The sequence below is a fragment of the Quercus lobata genome, chromosome 4, assembly GCF_001633185.2.
Source record: "Quercus lobata isolate SW786 chromosome 4, ValleyOak3.0 Primary Assembly, whole genome shotgun sequence".
NCBI classification, from domain to species: Eukaryota; Viridiplantae; Streptophyta; class Magnoliopsida; order Fagales; family Fagaceae; genus Quercus; species Quercus lobata.
The window spans coordinates 61,743,739-61,763,654 of record NC_044907.1 but is presented as its reverse complement, the minus strand read 5'-3'; the positions used below and the strand labels follow the sequence as shown (position 1 = coordinate 61,763,654).

The 19,916-nt window shown below is 32.7% G+C and overlaps 1 protein-coding gene and 1 pseudogene across 1 annotated transcript; both read right to left on the bottom strand.

The window, feature by feature from the left end:
- Positions 1-2,383: 2,383 nt before the first annotated feature.
- On the bottom strand, positions 2,384-4,411 carry LOC115983156 (annotated as a pseudogene).
- A 10,313-nt stretch (positions 4,412-14,724) lies between these two features.
- LOC115985536 (wall-associated receptor kinase-like 10) lies at positions 14,725-15,609 on the bottom strand. Its single transcript, XM_031108477.1, has one exon. It carries the CDS (start codon positions 15,607-15,609, stop codon positions 14,725-14,727), a length of 885 nt encoding a protein of 294 aa, XP_030964337.1.
- Positions 15,610-19,916: the final 4,307 nt, after the last annotated feature.

Below are 19,916 nucleotides of genomic sequence, written 5' to 3'. Positions count from 1 at the left end.
CTTCCTAATTCCATAGGCTTAACAGTTATATCGGGGCCTAGCATATAGTTCAAACTTCAAATTGGGGGGTTGGAGGTAGATATTTATGGGTTTTAGGTCCTAAAAGTACTTATTTCAATTTCTTTTTCTTTTTTCTTTAATTATACATTTTTTTACTCATTTTTATGATTCTTGGATAGAGTTTAGATTTTAAAAAAGTTTGTTTTTAGGATTAATTGTAACATTATAATTTACTTTGATGATGCACAACATTTTGCAATATTATTTTATGAATGAAATTTTCCCTCATCTTACCTTTTGAGTTCTTGAGAAAGTTTTCTATCTTTTCTCTTAAAAGAAAAAGTTCTTGAGAAAGTTTGATTTTTGATTTTTGATTTTTTTTTTTTTTTTTTTTTCCATTTTGATAGTGGAGAATTTTTCGTTTTGTTTTTAATTGCATATATACATATCACCTTATGTATACTTTGCCTACATTGCAAAAATACATTTATACCCAATAAGTTTAGATTTGTTATTTTAGTTTGTTTAACACCTTAGTAGCCTAAGGTTATATCATGTGACTAAATCTTAGAAAAAAAAAAAATTAAACAAAATCAAATTAACATACAACCAAAATAATAAAAAAGAATAATCATGTTCTTAAGTTGGAAAAGTAATTAAATATTTTCCGATTTATATGAATAATCTTACAATAAGTTCATATTATAAATTATATTAATCTCAAAAATAGACATTTTCTCTTTTCCTAATAACATGTAAAAAATTGAAGTTTATTTATCAAATATTATACAAATTAATGAGTATTATAAATTGGTCATAAAAATATTTTTTTATCAAATATTTAAAAATAAACTTATAGCATACACACGCATCATGCAAAACATCAACTAGTTAAAAAAATAAAAACGGGTGAGTGTCTGAAGATGAGGCTACACTATTGTCTACACCTAACACTGTTGATGTAGAAATGACATCCCATTGCTCATACATTTCACTTCTAACACATTCAACCTTTTCATGGTTTTGTTTAACATTAGAAGCTTTCCGCAACGTTTGAATTGCTTCTAATTGCATCGCAACTTCTTTCATTGTAGGTCTTTTCTTCCCATTCAAGTTTAGGCACATTTTCGCAAGGTTTGCAATTGTAAGGTTGAATTTTATCAACCATCTTGTTAGCTTTATTCCGTGTCAAATTTGCTTGTATTTTAGCAATTAGTAACCCTCTATTTAGGTGGGAATCATGTAAGGGTAGTGAGTGAGAGAGTGTGAAGAAATGCTCAAGATTGTGCGAGGATGCAGAGACTCGCAGCTGGTCTCACGGGTGACTCACGACTGGCAAGCTGTCAACTGCAGCACACAAGGGAAGCGTGCAGATAAGATGAACAATCATACCAGCTGGAGCACTACAGGACAAAAAGTCCAGCCTGACCATTTTGTTAACTCGCAGCTTGAACTTACGACTCAGTCAAGTCGCGAGGCCAAGCCGCCAGCCAGCTCTATTTTGAAAAATCTTACTCTTCGCATTCTACTCTCACCCTAGTATAAATAATCCTTATACTCACGAAATGTAGAGAGCTTCCAGAGAGAATTTTGAGAGAAAAACCGTAGAGAAAAACAAGATTGATTCATCTACAATCTTCACATAGAGACTCTTCAAATTCCTCTACTCTCTTCCTCTCTAGTGTTACATCCTTGAGAGGTACATTACCAAAATCTTTTCTCACCATACCCATATCTGTGAGAAGGCTGTTTGGTGCTTTGGGAAGTAGTTAAGAAGGGACCAATTTCATATTAGTTGATGCTATGGTCAAGTAGCAGAATCCGGTAAGCTAAAGAAGAAATAGGTTCAGCGTAACCTCGTTGGAGTAGGAACTTGGAGGGCTTAGGTACATTGGGTAGATTAGGCTTGGAAGGTCTTCTATTGTTCATCTATCCCAACTACATTCTTTAGTGGATTATTTACTGCTTGGAGGGCGGCGGAGAGGTTTTACGCCGAGGGCTTCGATTTCCTCTTGGATAACACATCGTGTGTTGTCCTTGTGTTTGCATCTCTCTTCCCTTAATCTTTGCTATTTAATTTCTGCTATGGATGTGATTTTATTTGGTTTAGATTGTTTATCAATTCTGTATTAAGCTTATGTTCATATTCCGCACATTAATTGTTTGATATTAAACTTGAATTGGTAATTTGTAAATTGGGGTCTAATCGTTCAAGGTGTTTTATACACTTATTGAACTTTCAGCAACTGCTATGATCTCTTCTTTTTTAGAATCCTTCATAACTTGATCATCGATAATATCAAACAAATTGTTCTCCTCCATAGAGTGAATGAAATATGTGGCTAAACTTTTACTTTCTGGTATCCTTGTAGAAGAGGTCGCTTTTTCTCCGTTTAAAAGCTAAACAAGAACAACATCAAAACTATAAACATCACTTTTTTCTGTAAATTGACTTGACTGGAAATACTCAGGGTCCAAGTATCCAAAAGTTCCCTGTACTATTATGGTTAAGTGAGTTTGATCAATAGCAATGGATCTTGAAGTCCCAAAGTCTGCTACTTTTGCTCTATACTTATCATCTAAGAGTATGTTTGTACTCTTAATGTCTTGGTGGTAAATGGGTGAGGAAGCTGTTGAGTGTAAGTAGAAAAGGGCTCCTGTGACTTCTGTGGCAATTTGTAAATGCATATCCCATGTTGCCAGAAACTCCTCATTTGGACATGAAGATATTGGGATAGAGTTCCATTAGGAATTAATTCATAAACTAGCAAAGGAACTTCTGTCTCCAAACAACAACCAAGTAGTTTAACCACATGCCTATGATTAATTTGTGAAAGAATGACAACCTCATTAATGAATTATTCAAGTTGTTTTTCTTCATCAATTACCTTGGACTTCTTTACTACAATGATTTTCCCATCTACCAACATTCCTTTGTAAACAGTGCCTTGTCCTCCTTGACCAAGTATTCTATTCACATTAGAATGGTCAGTGGCCTTTTCCAAATCCTTTGAAATAAACAATTTGGTTTTCTCAACATTGGCTTCACTTGAAGATAATTGTTGTTGTCACAATAAGCCACCATTTCATTTGAAGAACTTCTCCTTACGTTTAATGTTCTTCCTTTTCTTTATTGCTTTGTAGGACCACCATCCACCAATTAGCAAAAATAGTAGCCCGAGGCTTGTGCTAATAGCTGCATAACACAATTAAATGGAAAAGGATTACTCATTGTAGTAAAGGTTATAACAATTTTGTGTATAGTAGAGACACATCTTCTCTTAATGCTAAAAAAAGAAAAACTAGGCAAACTATAGGAGAGAAGGAAACACTAACTCAGGTTGATGAAGGGAAAAGATTATGGAAAATTACACTTTATTTCCTAAACTATACCTCCTTTTATACTAATTTAGGTTGATGAAGAGGGTAAGTGTAAAATGGGGTATAGTTTATGGGGGGAAAGTGTAATTTTCCTAAATATTTCCTTATTTGAAATGATTATCAGGAAACACTATTCCTCCCAAAATTGTAAATAATACTTATTCTTTTAATGAACTGAAATGAATTACCAATTTTATCCCTAATTAAAAGAAAATGCAAATATATTGTAAATGAGATATTGATAAAATTGTATATTTCATTTTATTTCTTCTTTTTTTAAACTCTCAAATACACTAAGAAAAAATACATCATATTTTATTCCATTATGATCTCTCATTCTCTCTATTACTTTTCATTTCATTCTTTCATAATCTCCCAAACATGGGAATAAATGATAGGATTCAGAGTGGGCATAACATGATGGTAGTTTTATTCAGTAGTTGTCTCTTTATTATTTGTTTGTAGTTCAATTGAGAAAAATCATAGATTCCCATTGTACTGATTAGAACATTTAAACTAGTAATTTTCTCATGATCTTTTTTATTTTTAGACTTGTTTTTATTTGTTTATCAAGTGCAATTTGATAAAGTTCCCTTAATTCAGACATGAATCCTCTCAAGACAAAAATCCATTAAGAAGAAGAAGTCCAGAATAGTAAAAATGAAGCAGTGAGTCATGTTTAACGGTTTAAGATATTTTAGAAAGTTTTTTATTTTTTATTTTTTTATATAATAAAAAAGGCAAAAATCTTGTACCAATGCAATAATAATACTTGCGGGCTAACAAAAATCCTTCTTGCAATTATTATTGTAGATCTTTGAGTGTAAAAACTAAAAAGACGTACCTATTGTGATCGCTTTGGTCAGAGGAGGAGAAGGCTTGATGATTGGATCATCTTCTACACTAAGTATTTACGCAGCAGAGGCTCGAATCATTATTCTTATTTCAGTCCCTCGAAGAGCTATTCCAGAAATCCAAACATGGTGTGGAATTTTCTATGCATTCGTTAATATCTGAGATGTAAATTGTAATGGCAAACATGAAACATGGCATTAGAACATTGAGGAACAAAACTCAAAAAGCCACGTTGACATTCATCCAACAACAACGATTTTCTATGTATTCTAATAGTAATTGTCTTCACACTCTTTCACATTGTGTTAAATATTGACATTTGGTATGAAAGTGTAGATACTGTGTAACCATTTATTTCTAGGAATTTGAAATAAGAATTGGCAAATTATTTATAACGGTAGTCCAACGCCAAGCTCATGTAAACATTGCGGGGTGGTTGGTTCATTGTAATGTGACAAACATTACAATTTACAACAATATTACAGTAATATGGGCTATAATCCATTCATAAAGAAAATATAAGATTTTCATCATGATGAAAATCTTATATTTTCTTTACGAATGGAATGACTTAAATAACTAGAAAACCTCTAAAGTAATTAAAACACCATTAAAACTACCCAAATGACCAAATTACACCTCAAATCTTTAAAATAATTGCAACAAAGCATCTAATACAACCAAAATATCCCTAAAGCGCTAGAAAGAAGCCTAGAATGATCCCAAAAAAAAAAAAAAAAATCAAAATCAAAATCAAAATATTACAAAACCTCTAAAATGACCAAACCACCCTTAAAATTTGAAATTATTCATGAAAATGTTATTAACCAATTATAGGATTTTTTTTTTTTTTTTTTTGAGAGACAGTTTCAACCTTATTTATTAAACCTAGTTCGGACATTGACCTAGCCTATGAGTTAGGTCACTGGGTCATTAGTTCAACTAGTGGGTTATCAATCAAATCATAGTGTCAAATAATTAATTTTATATATATATATATATATATATATATATAAGTTTGAAAATCATAACATAAATATGTAAATTAAAAAAATAGGCATATCCTTTAAACTGGAAATTATAATTCAAAATCAAGATTCCACAATAACAGAGTAGATTTTTTAATAGGATGAGTCTTGGACGTAGGTTGATAGACAGCTAAGTGCGTTTTTTTTTTTTTTAAATATAAATAGATAACTTTTTATCAACAGGCTAAGACATCAATTTGTTTTTTCATATAGGCGGGGATCAAATTCCAGATCTCTTATTTGACTACAAGAGATTTTACCAGTTGAGCTAACTGGAACTCACCTATTATAGTAATGTTAAATCCTTGAAATATGATGGGAATGTTACTAATGACTCAAACACTATAATCTTATATTGTTAAAAACTTAAAATGTAATTCCATAGATTAAGATTCTAGAAATCTAACATCACTTGAACCAAAAGTCCCCTTAGAATGGACGTACACTTGTGAGAGAGATATCATTTTCAAAATTGTTAAGATGAATTAAAAGCTCGGACTTGTGTGAAAGCACAAGAGTTGTTTAAACCCCCAAATTAAGATTATGGCTCAGTTGATTTTACTCTAACTTAGATTAAGTGCGGAATAGAGTAAATGCAAGCGAACAAACAATAAACTACTCTAAGTCATATTCATCAAATATCAACGATAAAATGAAAGCTAAAAGAGTAGGGAAGAAGGATGCAAACACAGATAACACCAAGACGTGTTATCGAAGAGGAAAACGAAGAACTCGGCGAAAAACCTCTCCGCTATCCTCCAAGCGGTAAATCGATCCACTAGAGAATAAAGTTGAAGTACACGAATAACAAAAGACCCTCCTACCCAATGTACTTGAGCCCTCCAAGCTCCTGCTACCAATGAACTTCTCGGATTCATGTCTTCTCTAGCTTTCTAGATCCCGCAATACGCTAGATTGCATAGCCTTACCGGCTTCTTGTGGCAAATCCCTAAAACTTCCCAAGCTCCAAAACATTCTCTACACTCTGAATAGGTGTGGGTTGTATTTGGTTACAAATCTCCTCTCAAAGTATGACAATGGGAGAGGGATGGAGAAGATGTTAGAATGATTTCTCACTAAGGATGAGTAACTCTCTCTCAAAAAGATGGGTGTGTAGGTAAACCTATCTAGGGTTTTTCTCTCTGAATGGCCTCCTTATAATTTCTGTGAGTAATGAGGATATATATAATATGGGTGAAGGGTAAGAAAGTCACATTTAAAAATCCTCCAGACATAGTGTTTCACGAGTACCTCGCGGGAAGGCCTTACCTGCGAGACACTCGTGAAACTGACAGCCTGGCATGACTCTGTAGCTTCTAGTATGTGCTTCTCACATGGCTCTTTTGCGGGTTAGCTTCTTGCAAGCTTCTCACAAAATCCACTTGATCTTCAATTAAGCTTGAGTCTTTACCAACTTAATACTAAGCCCAATTCAATAAAATCTCACAAAAATACAAGGAAACAAATTTAAGCAATTACAACACTTTTTGTCATGGAATAAGCCAACACTAATGTTATGAGAAAAATCATAACTTAACATGAATATTTTAAAAATATCTAATTAATGAATTTGAAAGTTCATTACCATCGAAGCTAACACTCTTTGGCCAGTCTTAACAATCCTTTGAAAGTTTCAACGTTTATAACCAACTGAGTATCAAGAATAAAATTCATATATTTATTAGGTAAATTCCATTAACACACTCTGAGGTTTGGGCTAATGTCAACCATGTCAAAAATTTTTGAAAACTAATCAATTTGGTCCCTAAAACCAACTTAGTCCCAAAAACAGTTGAGAAAATTGACTAATTAGCCTAATAGTGTTTGGGGACTAAGTTAGCTTTACAGACAAAATTGGTCAGCTTTGAAAAGTCTTGGACCTGATTAATATTAGCCCAAACCTCAAGGTTTGTTATTGAAAATTACCCTTAACAATTTAATTTTCTTATAGTAGTCAAGTGCACTATTCATGACTCTCACTTAAGTCTAACATATACTTCACTTCACTTAAATTTAAAGTAATTATTGACGGACGGAGTACTATAGAATAGAGAAAGTTTTAGGGAGAATATTAATAAAGTTGAAAATTCAAGGAGAAATTTAGGACTCAAAAGGATACCATAAGTGTGAAAGCCAAGAGAATGGAAAAAAATGAAGAAAAAAGAAAGAAGAAATAAATAGGGTAAGTTACAGTAAACTACCCTGAGGTTTGAGAAAATACCAGATACATCCACAACTTGTTAAAAATGGCCAATTTAATCCTTTAACACGAATAGTGTTAGCATCTGCCGTTAATAACAAACTCTGACTCTCTCTCTCTCCTCTTTTCTTTTTCTTAATTTCACCATACTCTCTCTTTCTCTCTCAATTTTTGTTCTTTCCAAATCTGACTCTCTCTCTCTCTCTCTCTCTCTCTCTTCTTTTTCACAATCTCATCTAACACACACTCTCTCTCTCTCTCTCTCTCAATTTTCTTTGCCTTTGGTTGTCTAAATCCTGTTGATGATGGATGATGGATCCACTTTCTCTCTCATCTCTCTATTTTGGTGTGGAGATCTTGCGGTGGTGGGATTGAATTTGGGTTTGACTGACATGGGTATCAGCAGTTTTGATATTTGCTTGGTAGTTAATGACAATTTTGTGGTGGAGTTAGGACCTTGGCTAGTGTGAATGGGTTTTCCTGAGTTTCTTTGTGGAGGAGAAAAGGGCTTGTTTTTTAAGGAGCTTTTTCTTTTTCTTTTGATTTTCTTGGCTTCCAAACACTATATGGGAGGAGATGAGTCTTTTTCTGTGGCTTTTCCTTTTGATTTTTTCAACTTTTCTATTTGATTTTCTCGGCTACCAAACACAAAGTAGCAAAATAATTACCTTTTTTGTTAATTATTTTTTTAAGAAAAAAGAACCCAAAAAAAAAAAAAAGGCACTACTTTGTTGTTGATTTTAAGAAGAAAAATGAAGGAAATTTCAGAGAATGATTCTTTGGTCCATAAACGGACCATTCAAAATTTTAAGATTTGGATAAGCAAAGAAAAAAAAAATTGTGACTTGTGAAAGAGATAGTGATATTTGGAAATAGAAAAGAAGAGAGGGAGAGAGAGTCAGATTTGAGTTTTAATTTTTTTTTTAATTTTTTTATTTTATAAAAATCTTTCTTATTAACAACAGATGTTAACATCGTTTGTATTGAATGACTAAATTGACATTTTTAACAAGTTATGGATGTGTTTGATATTTCCTCAAACCTCTAGGTAGTTTACCGTAATTTACCCAAATAAATATATTCATATAAATAATACACCCAAATGAAAATGTATGTTTTAGCCACCTTATTTTATTTATTTTTGGATAATTTAATATAGTGAAGGAATTTGAATCAAAGATGACAACATGAAATGTATTTTTTCTCCTCCACATGAGAAATTTGACAATAAGATGATGTCAAATGAGTTTAGATTTAATGTGACTAGTGTGTGATGTGAAATATATCACAAGAGGCTATGTCATTGTGGGACATGCTCGTGTATGTAGCAATAATAAAAGCTACAAAGATGATGTTAACCAATGATTTCAACTCGAAAGATGATGTAGGTGTTGTAGATATGATACTAGAAATAAAATTTTCTAATACATTTGATGGACTTGTCTTGTCTCAATCACATGAGAGATGTGAAGACGGTCTAATGAGAACACCTTATGCGAAGAGGATATGTATTTTTGGGGAAGTCTTTAAAAATCTAAACAAACATGCATTGTTGGATACTTGTGCCTCCTATTTATATATAATGGTAAGGCATAGAGTTATAGTAGGTCTCTACATATTTGTTGGAGAAAATACCTTGAGGTAGTTGCTCTCAAATGGAATTACTTACAGCTTATAAAACGGATCCATAATCAATTTTTTGAGTGGAGAGCAAATAAATTGTGCGTTCATCGAGGGTCATCAAGGGGAATGGGGTTAAAGCCTATGACCTAAAAGTCTCTGGGATGGCAACCCAACCTAACTAACTGGAGATCCCAAAATCTAAGTTCAAAGGGATAATTGAATCGTGGAGACTAGTTTTATCACTATGGAGATAGCATCTCTCACCTATTCCTATAATGAAATAGTGATGCCTGTAAGCGATGTTTAGGGTAAGATTTGCTTTTAATGATTCTTATATTTTGGAAAACCAAGTGGGGTATAGCAGGATATTCTTAATAAGAGTTTTAAGGCTAAATTCTCTAAAGCACTTCATGAATTTACCAAGATATGTTCAGGGCCGAAATGAACACAACTATAAGAACAAAATATGTTCGAAAAGGAGCTGTGTGAATTCTATTGTCTTGGTATACACAAACGACTGACAGTTCAAAAATATTGTGTTCACCGATAGTTTTTCACAAAGGAAGGTTCAAAGCCAAAAGCCACCTCTCTTGATATAGTAACTTTTCTTTTACTCTCTCTATGTCTGCATTATTATTTGCATTGTGTTTTATCAATTTCTATTCATGTGGGGAATTGTTGGAATAATAGTATGGAGTGAATAAGAAATTGAGTCCTAATGTGTCCGTTTGAACATAATATTAAAATGGCGAAAATCCTTGAGTCCCACATAAGAAATGATAGAGAATATGAGTTTTGGGTTGGATATTGGGTTGGGCTTTAGGCATGTGTGGATTGTGCCCACTTATCCAATTAATAATAATATTTTATTTTTTGAGTTAGTAAGTTTGTATACAACAGTTTTTTCTGAAACAGTGAGTCTATTCAATAACGTATATTTTCATAGTTCCTCATTCATGAAAAACAACTTTTTTAGAATCTCTTCTAGAATATATATATATATATATATATATATATATTTTGCATTCATTTGAGTCAAAGAGAGAGAAAGAGACATAGTGTAGTTCACAGAGCACAGACTTTGTGTACTTCTTCTCCGTGTTGTATATCATTTTATCCTGGGAGGCAGATGTCCGTGAGTCTCAAAGCACCATAAATTGTGTGAGGGGCGAAATTTGCTTTAAGAAGATTATGTCAAACACAAGACTTGATCTGCTTTAAGGAGATAAAATCGTATATTTCTTTCTATTTTATTTCTTCTTTTAAAAACTCTCAAATGCACTAAGAAAAAATACATCATATTTTATTCCATTATGGTCTCTCATTCTCTCTATTACATTTTGTTTCATTCTTTCATAATCTCCCAAACGTGGGAATAAATGATAGGATTTAGAGTGGGCATAACGTGACAGTAGTTTTATTCAGTAGTTGTCTCTTTATTATTATCTGTTTGTAGTTCAATTGAGGACAACCATGGATTCCCATTGCACTTATTGGAACATTTAAACTAGTAATTTTCTCATGATCTTTTTTATTTTTAGACTTGTGTTTATTTGTTTTATCAAGTGCAATTTGGTAAAGTTCCCTTAATTCAGACATGAATCCTCTCAAGACAAAAATCCAATAAGAAGTAGTAGTCCAAAATAGTATAAATGAAGCAGTGAGTCACGTTTAAGATATTTTAGAAAGCCTTTTTTTTTTTTTATATATAATTTTAAAGGCAAAAATCTTTCTTGTAGTTATTATTGTAGATCTCTTAGTGTAAAAACTAAAAATACATACCTATTGTGATTGCTTTGGTCGAAGGAGGAGAAGGCTCGATGATTGGATCATCTTCTACAAAATAGTATGACCCATAAGTATTTACGCAGCGGAGGTTCGAATAGTTATTCTTATTCCAGTCCCTCGAAGAGCTATTCCAGAAATCCAAACACGGTGTGGAATTATCTATGCATTCGTTAATATCTATCATGTAAATTGTAATGACAAACATGAAACATAGCGCATTAGAACATTGAGAAATAAAACTCAAAGCCACGCTGACAATCATCCAAAAACAATGATTTTCTATGTATTGTAATAGTAATGGTCTTCACACTCTTTCACATTATGTGTAAAATGCGGACATTTGGTATGAAAGTGTGGATATTGTGTAACAAAGAATTTGAAACAAAAATTGGTTAATTATTTATAATGGCAGTCCAGCCCAAGCTCATGTTAATATTACAGGGTGTTTGATTCATTGTAACGTGACAAACATTACAATTCAATATTATAGTAATATGGATTATGTATATATCATTGTAATGGATTATATTATTAGATGATGAAAATCTTATATTTTTTACTAATGGAATGACTTAAATAACCAAAAAAAACCTCTAAAATAATCAAAATACCATTAAAACCACCCAAATGACCAAGCTATACTCCAAATCTTTAAAATAATTGCAGAAAAATGTCTAATATAACCAAAATATCCCTAAAGTGCTAGAAGCCTAGAATGACAAAAAATAAAAAATAAAAAAAAATCACAAAACCTCTAAAATCACCAAACCACCCTTAAAAATTGAAACCATTCATGAAAATGTTATTAACCAATTATAGGATTTTCTTGAGAGACAATTTCAACTTTCAACTTTATTTATCAAATCCAACTTGGATATTGACCTAGTCTGAGTCGGGTCATTGGGTCATCGATTCAACTAGTAGGTTATCGATCAAATTGTAGGGTCAAATAAATTTTTTTTTTTGGGTAAATTTCACTAACTACCCCTGAGGTTTGAACAAATACCAAGGAGGTCCAGAAGATTAAAAAACTGACCATTTTCAGTCCTTAAGTCCAAACGGACTCTATCGCCATTATTTATTTTTGGTTTCTCTCTCTCACCCTCACACGGGTCCTTCTTTCTTCTGACTCTCTTTCTTCTCACCTTTTCTTCTCACATTTTCTTCTCATCACTCTCTCTGGCTCCCTCATCCTTTCCACTCTCAAACCTCTCTTTGACTCTCACGTTCCTTTCTTCTCTCTATTGTGGTCTTTGTGACAGTGTGGTGGTATGGGTAAGCAGTTTTGGTGACTTTTGGTGTGGATCGGTGTGGATCAGTGTTGGTGGGTTTTAGTGTGGATCGGTGTTGGTTCTTGTGGTCTTTGGGTGGCAATGTCGTGGGTTTTGGTGTGGCTCGGTGGTGGAGGTTTGTGATTTTGGTTTGGATCGGTTATGGGTTGGCGGTGGTGGTTTGTGATTTTGGTTTTGATTAGTGGTGGGTTGGCGGTGGATTTTGGTTTGGATCGGGGAGGTGGGTTTGCTTTGGTTTGAGCAAAGGATTTGTGGGTCACGATGAGTGGTGGCCAGCGGTTGTAAGATCCCAATTTGCCAGGGCTTGCTGTCATGGGTATAAGTTTTTAAAAAAATTTGTTGATTTGGGTTTGTTTGGGTTTGGTTTTGTTATGGGTCTTGGTTTTGTTTTGAAATGTTTTGATCTAGGTATGAATGAGGTTTGATGTTGGATGGTTGTTTGTTTGGGTTGATTTGTCTTTGATTGTCTTATTGGTCATTTGTTGAGTTTGAAACCTTATGGCGGGCTTCAGCTTGACACAGAGAGAGCTTCTGGAGTGAAGAAGAGAGAGCAAAGAGAAAGGAATTAGAGGATTGAGGTTAACAATTTTAGAGTCTGTTTGGACTTAAGGACTGAAATGGTCAGTTTTTTAATCTTCTAGACTTTCTTGGTATTTGTCCAAACCTCAGGGGTAGTTAGTGAAATTTATCCTTCTTTTTAATATATATATATATATATATATATATGTATAAAAGTTTGAGAAATCTTAACATAAACATGTAAATTAAAAAAATAGCCATATCCTAAATTATACTGGTAATCATAATTCAAAATCAAGATTTCACAATAACAGAGTAGACTTAATAGGATGAGAGTCTTGGAGATAGGTAGATAGATAGATAAGTGCATTTAAAAAAAAAATTATTTAGGTTTTTTCCTCTTTAAATTACCATATTATTACATATTAAATAGTAAAGAAGTCAATAAAGTGGACCTATTAATGTAATTTTACAAATTTCACAAACCCAATCGAGCAATAAACCCCATCCAGGTTACTCATGTCGGCAGAAACCTGCAGGGATTGACTGGGTTTGACAAGGTTTTATGCATAAACGGTCCATTTTAACACCTGAATCGATCTAGGTGCCAGGTAATCAGGTTTTTGGTGTGATTGGCCAAGTTGGCTTGGGTTTAATAACTTTAGTTTTAATCTATAGTGTCCACTTTTGATGATAACTCTTTATCCACAGACCAAAATAGCAATTGGTTTTTCTATGTAGGTGGGGATCAAATCCCAGATCTATTATTTGACTATAAAAGATATTACAAGTTAAGTTAACTGGAACTCTCCAATTATAGGAATGTTAAATCCTTGAAATATGATGGGAATGTTAATAATGACTCAAACACTATTATCTTATATTGTTAAAAACTTAAAATGTAATTCCATAGATTAAGATTTTAGAAATCTATCTAACATCATGTGAACCAAAAGTCCCCTTAGATTGGATATAAGCTTGTGAGAGAGATATCGTTTTCTAAATTGTTAAGATGAATAATTTTAAAGTATCTAATTGAAGAATATCATTCCTAGTTCATTACCATCGGAGCTAACACTCTTTGGCCAATCTTTACAATCCTTTGAAATTTTCAACCTTTACAACCTAGAGTATCAAGAATAAAATTCATATTTTGATTTGGTGGTATGTATTAAATAATTAGGTAAATTCCATTAATTAAAATATTATGAGGTTTGGGCTAATGCCAACTATGTCCAAAAATTTTCTAAACTAATCAATTTGTTCCCTAAAGCCAAGTTAGTCCCAAAGATAGTTGAGAAAATTGACTAATTGGCCTAATAGTGTTTAGGGACTAAGTTAGCTTTATGGACAAAATTGGTCAGTTTTGAAAGTCTTCAACCTGATTAGTATTATTTCAAATCTCAAGGTTTGTTATTGAAAATTACCCTTAACAATTTAATTTTCTTATAGTAGTCAAGTGCACCGTTCATGTCTCTCACCTAAGTCTTACATATACTTCCTTTCACTTCTTTTTTTTTTTTTTTTTTGAGAAGGATATACTCCCCTTCACTTAAATTTAAAGAAGTAATTATTGACGGACATAATACTATAGAATAGAGAAAATTTTAGGGGAGAATATTAATGGAGTTGAAATTCAAGGATAAATTTAGGACTCAAAAGGATACTATAAGTGTGAAAGCCAAGAGAATGGAAAAAATGAAGTAAAAAGAAAGAAAAAATAAATATATTCACATAATGCTCCGTTTGTTTCAACGTAAAATATTTGTAGAAAAATAAATATATTTTTTTTTCATTTTAAAATGATACTCCCAAATCAAAATATATGCTTTAGCCACCTTATTCTATTTATTTTTAGATAATTAATATAGCTAGGGGAAAGGAATTTGAATCAGATGACAACATGAAATGTATTTTTTCTCCCCCACACTGTTGTTGTGGTCGATCCAGCTCTAAAACTAATTTGGGCAGGGCATGAAAGTTATCTAAGAAAACAATAACATGTGATGTGATGAATATTTAATTTACAGGGGTAAAATTAATAGACGGAGGTGAGAAGTAGTTTACCTGCACATCGTTCAGGATGAGGCAGATAGGGATACCCTTTAAAGCCTCGTTTGCAAGAACATGTAAGAGTTGAAGAACGATTAGCACAAACATAGGTTGAGGTTTCTTCAGATGACAGTCTATTTCCAGTTACAAGAGGAAATAATGTTGGATCGATGAGCCATTCCAATACCACAGGAACGTGGGACATATTTTGGACTTCAAACGGGTTTGTTAAATTGGTCTCAAACCACTTCTGTTCTACAATGAATGCATACTTGCAAGATGGGTTAATTCTGTCAGATTCGGTGTCTATTGACTTCAGAGATACAGAGAAGTCCTGGAGAACTGAAGGGATCGTAGTTTGGAAGCAGTTGATGCCATTGCAACTATTGCTGATATTCATCTCTCTGTTTTTGTTATCACAAACGGACATGCACCCACAAAGAATAGCACTTTCTGCATCTATCAATGAAGCAAAATTGTTGCAACCTATGGCAATGAATTTGTTTCTTGATTGGGAGAAGACAAGACTTCTTGAATAATAGCTGTCAAATTTTATCCTTGTAGCATTAGAACAACCCCAAAACATTGGATAGTTGACGCGAAGTGTGCCGTCGTCTAATGAAATGTCCAAAACCTCCAGGTTTATGGACGCCAAGAAAGGCTTGGGAGGACTGAAACTGTGACTGCAATTTATCCAATACAAGTTGGTCATGTTGCAATCGGTATCTATTCTAAAAGTGTATGGAATGCTAACGTTCCCACAGGTTGCTTCACTACATTTTGAACTGTTCACCAAACCCACTGCTTTTACAAATGCATTCATTGATCCCAATAAGACAATTATTTGAAACACCACCATTCTCACTGCCATTTCTGATTTCTCTCACTCTCTCTCACAGACCTCTCTCTGATGAATGTCAGTGTGAAATAGCAAGGCCAAGCCCTCACTTTTTATGATCATTCTTGGAAATCCCATAGAAGAGGGAAGTCCATATCGATGTCTACAAAAGTTTAGCAGCCGTTATTTGACCTGTTAAAATTAAATTAGTTGGAAATTTTATTTCATTTGAATGACCCACAATTTTCTCTTCTGATGACTGATGGTGTAAGATTCTTTAGTCTTCACCAACTCTTGTCGATGTTGGAAAATTATCTATTATTCCTCTTATATTTTTTGCTTATCAAGGATTACAATGCAGCCTGGGAAGCCTCTGCCAAGATGAGATTTACAAAACTTGGGCGCTAAAACTAGGTTGTCTGGTGGGTGAGTTTGGGCTATTAATGCATAAATTGATTGCTACATAAAAGTATAAAACCCATTTATCCATTATAACATTGAACTAATTAATTATAATCTAAACCCAATCCAACCCAACTCAACCCAATTATTATAGGTAAATCCCAACCTACCCAATTACCCAATAATCAATGATTATATATAACAAAAATACCACTAAAGCCTCTAAAATGGCCAAAATACTCAAATCTAAAAATTATTAAAATGCACATAAATGTTCAAAATGACCAAAATGCCCTCCAAAATCCTTTAAAATTACCAAATACCTATAGAACCTAAAAAATAATTAAAATACCTTTAAAACTTAAAAAAGTGATCAAATGACCTCAACCTAGAAAATGACCAAAATACCTCCAAAATATAAAAATTATCGAAATACCCTTGAGACCTCCAAAATCACCAACCCCTAAATCTAAAAAATGACTTAAATCTATAAAATTGACCGATATACCCTTAGAACCTAAAAAATGACAAAAATACCCTTGAAACCTAAAAATTAAAATGATTGAATTACCCCTGAGTCCTCCAAAATAAAACCAAAATACCCATAAACAGAAAAAAATGACCAAAATATCACTGAAAACCTAAAAAATAACTGAAATACCCTTAGGACCTCAAAAATAACCAAAATACCCCTAAACCTAAAAAAAATTACCAAAATATCCCTGAAACCTATAAAATGACCAAAATGCCCCTGAAACCTAAAAAATTGATTGAAATTCCCTTAGAACCTAAAAAGTGTCTGATACCCTAAAACCTAAAAATGACCAAAATACTACCAAAAGCTAAAAAATGACCGAAATACACCCGAGGCCTCCAAAATACCTATTAACCTAAAATTTGAACGAAATGACCTTGAAGCCTAGAAGTTGATCAAAATATCTTTATAACCTCAAAAGTGATTGAAATACCCTCGATAGCTAAAAAAAAAAAAAAAGACCCATATATGCTTAGCACCTAAAAAGTAATTGAAATGCCCTTGAAAGCTAAAAAAATTGACCCAAATACCTTAGAACTTAAAAAAATAACAGAAATACCTCAAACTAAAATCATGAACTAAAATCATGAGTTGAAAATGTGATTTCAAATTTAACTCGCGATTTAGTTCAAAAAATGTGTGTAACATTGTGTTTGTAAAAGGGTGTGTGTGATCATTTTTGTCCCATATGGAATATCTATTGTGTGTGAGATCGGGGATAAGGTGTGTTTGCTAATATTAATAGTAAAGCATATAATTAAATGGAATAAAAAGATTGATTTTAATAATTTTATTGTTATTGGAATTAACATTCATTGTCATAATACACAATTATACTGTCAAAAAAAGTATGTGAAAATATTATTTTGGTCCATATATTTTGGGGTCACGGTCAATTTGGTCCATGTTATTTTCAAGTTGAACTTGTTTTGGTCTCCTTCAACTTACTAACAAAAAAAGATCTACATGGCTAATGGATTACACAATTACCACATTTGAAGCTAACATAGCTAATAATAAAAAATTAATTGCTATGAAAAAATGCCACGCCAGCATTTAAATTGGATTTTTTTTTTCAATTTAAAAAAAAAAAAAAGGAAAAAAAAAACCCAAATTTTATTGCACTTGCTTGGCTACCAAATGGGCTTGTGATTGCATTTTCTCTAGTGATTCTGGTCACGTTTGCAATCTCTTTTGATTGTCCTAACTTGTTATCTAAATCAGTCATCCTAAACTCAGCAACTTTTTAACCTTCAAACTTCAAAAGTTTTTTTGTGTCTGATCTCGTTCAACAAAATGGATAAAAAATTCAACAACTTTCTTCTAAGAACTATCATGGGCTTGATAAAGTTAAAAAAAAAAATACCAAAATCCTCAATTTCAAGCCAAAAAGTTATATGGGTCGGCTAAGTTCCCAAAATAGTGACCAAATTTACAAAAAACTTCTAGACTTTCACAAATCAGACCAAATCTAAAATTATCATGGGTCTTGATGGGGAACTTTTTAGCTAACTCCACAGTCAACCTTCTGAATGTAAGCTACATCTTTTGAAAATTTTGACTTGTCAGAATTGGAAGACTCAATGCAACAAATGCAACTTATCATGTCTACTCTAATAAGTCATTCATCACATACAAGAGCGGACAAGCAAGCACTTGTGAGCCTCAGCTTGACATCCATCCATCACCCCCATAAACAAGTGAAGATAGGCATACGAAGCCTACACTACAACATTTGCATAGAAGCTATCACCTAAGGCTCTCTTACATTCACGCAACAGCTGGAAAAGGGATAACTCACATCTCCTACAAATCAGTTGTGGGATAACTCCTGCCTCCTACTAGTCAACTGATAACCCAAGTCCCTAAAATTTAGCTAAGTTGGTCATCCACAGACCCCCTATATAAACACCAAGACACCCCAATTTCAATGTAGGTGAAAAACAAAATTTTTAAGCTCTTTTTTTTGAGTTCATTGAGATTACTGTAAGTTTCTGACTTAATCTTTGGAGATTTTTAGGTTGGCACCACATTGATGCACTCTGAAGGTATTTTCATTCTTTAGGTTTTTGACTCTTTATTTTACGGAAGACTACGGGTTTGAGGAATAGACCTACTGACGATTTTAAGCATCATCAGGTCTAATTCAATTTTATGAAACAGAGTACGTAAACATTTAAAACTTTTTCACCTAACCAACCCATAAACCATCAAAGCCCTCCATCCTCCTAAGGATTCATCATCATCTTCACTGAGGTGAAGAGATTTAGGTAGAGAGGCAAAGACCACCACTGTGATGGTGGTAGTCCGCAAGTGTCTAGGTGGAGCATGGAGGCTTTTCCATGTCTAGATTGAAAAGTGAGTGAGAAAGGGGATAAATCATGTTTTAGAGAGACTAGGGTTTTGCCTTGAGAAACGAGAGAACAACTGCCTTAAGTGATGGTGGGTATGAGCGATGGCCATAGTTGTTGAGAGAGAGAGAGAGAGAGAGAGAGAGAGAGAGAACACAAAAAAAAAACTAGATATTGGGTTAGATCGAGAAAAATGTAGAGAGATTTTCTTTGCGTATTTGTGTTTGTCTGCCATGAAAATGTGCAAGAAAATCTGGGTTACTACAATTTTTTTTTTCTTCAATATTTTAAATTAAAAAATTAATATTTTTTTGGTTTAATTTTTTTTTTCCAATTTAAATGCTAATGTGGCATTTTAAAATAAAATATAACTATTATTATTATTATTATTATTATTATTATTAGTTACATCAACTTCAAGGGTGCTAATTGTGCAATCTGTTAGCAATGTGAGTATTTTCCATCAATGAGTTGATGGTAGGAACTAAATTAACTACCACTTGAAAATAATATAGACCAAATTGACTATAACCTCAAAATATAGGGACTAAAATGGTATTTTCGCCATAAAATTACTATACTTTAGGCAAATTGGATCATTTTTTAGAAAAATAGAAAATTTTTAATACTTGTTTTATATGTTGATTATAAAAATTGTGTATTTTCCATAAATTTTTTTTATTTATAATAAATAATTATTTAAATGAAGGAACAAAATTAGGATTTCATCTTTAAGGGGTCAGAGTATGAAAAAGACAGAAATCACCATGTAATAATGAGAATTATATGAAAAATAAAAATATATGAAAAATAAATCCTGCATCAATCCAGGATTGACACAATATAAAATTAAGAAATCATAATAACTTATTCTAATATATTTGATGTTAATCATCTATCAAGGTGTACTAAAATTCAAAACAATTTCCCTAGACTCTAAAGCCAAAGGCTACGTAAATTCTCTTTATATAGATAAAAAGGATAACTTACATCAGTGTCCTTTGAGGTTTTACAAAATAATGCCTCTCAAACGTTTCGTGAAACACAAATAC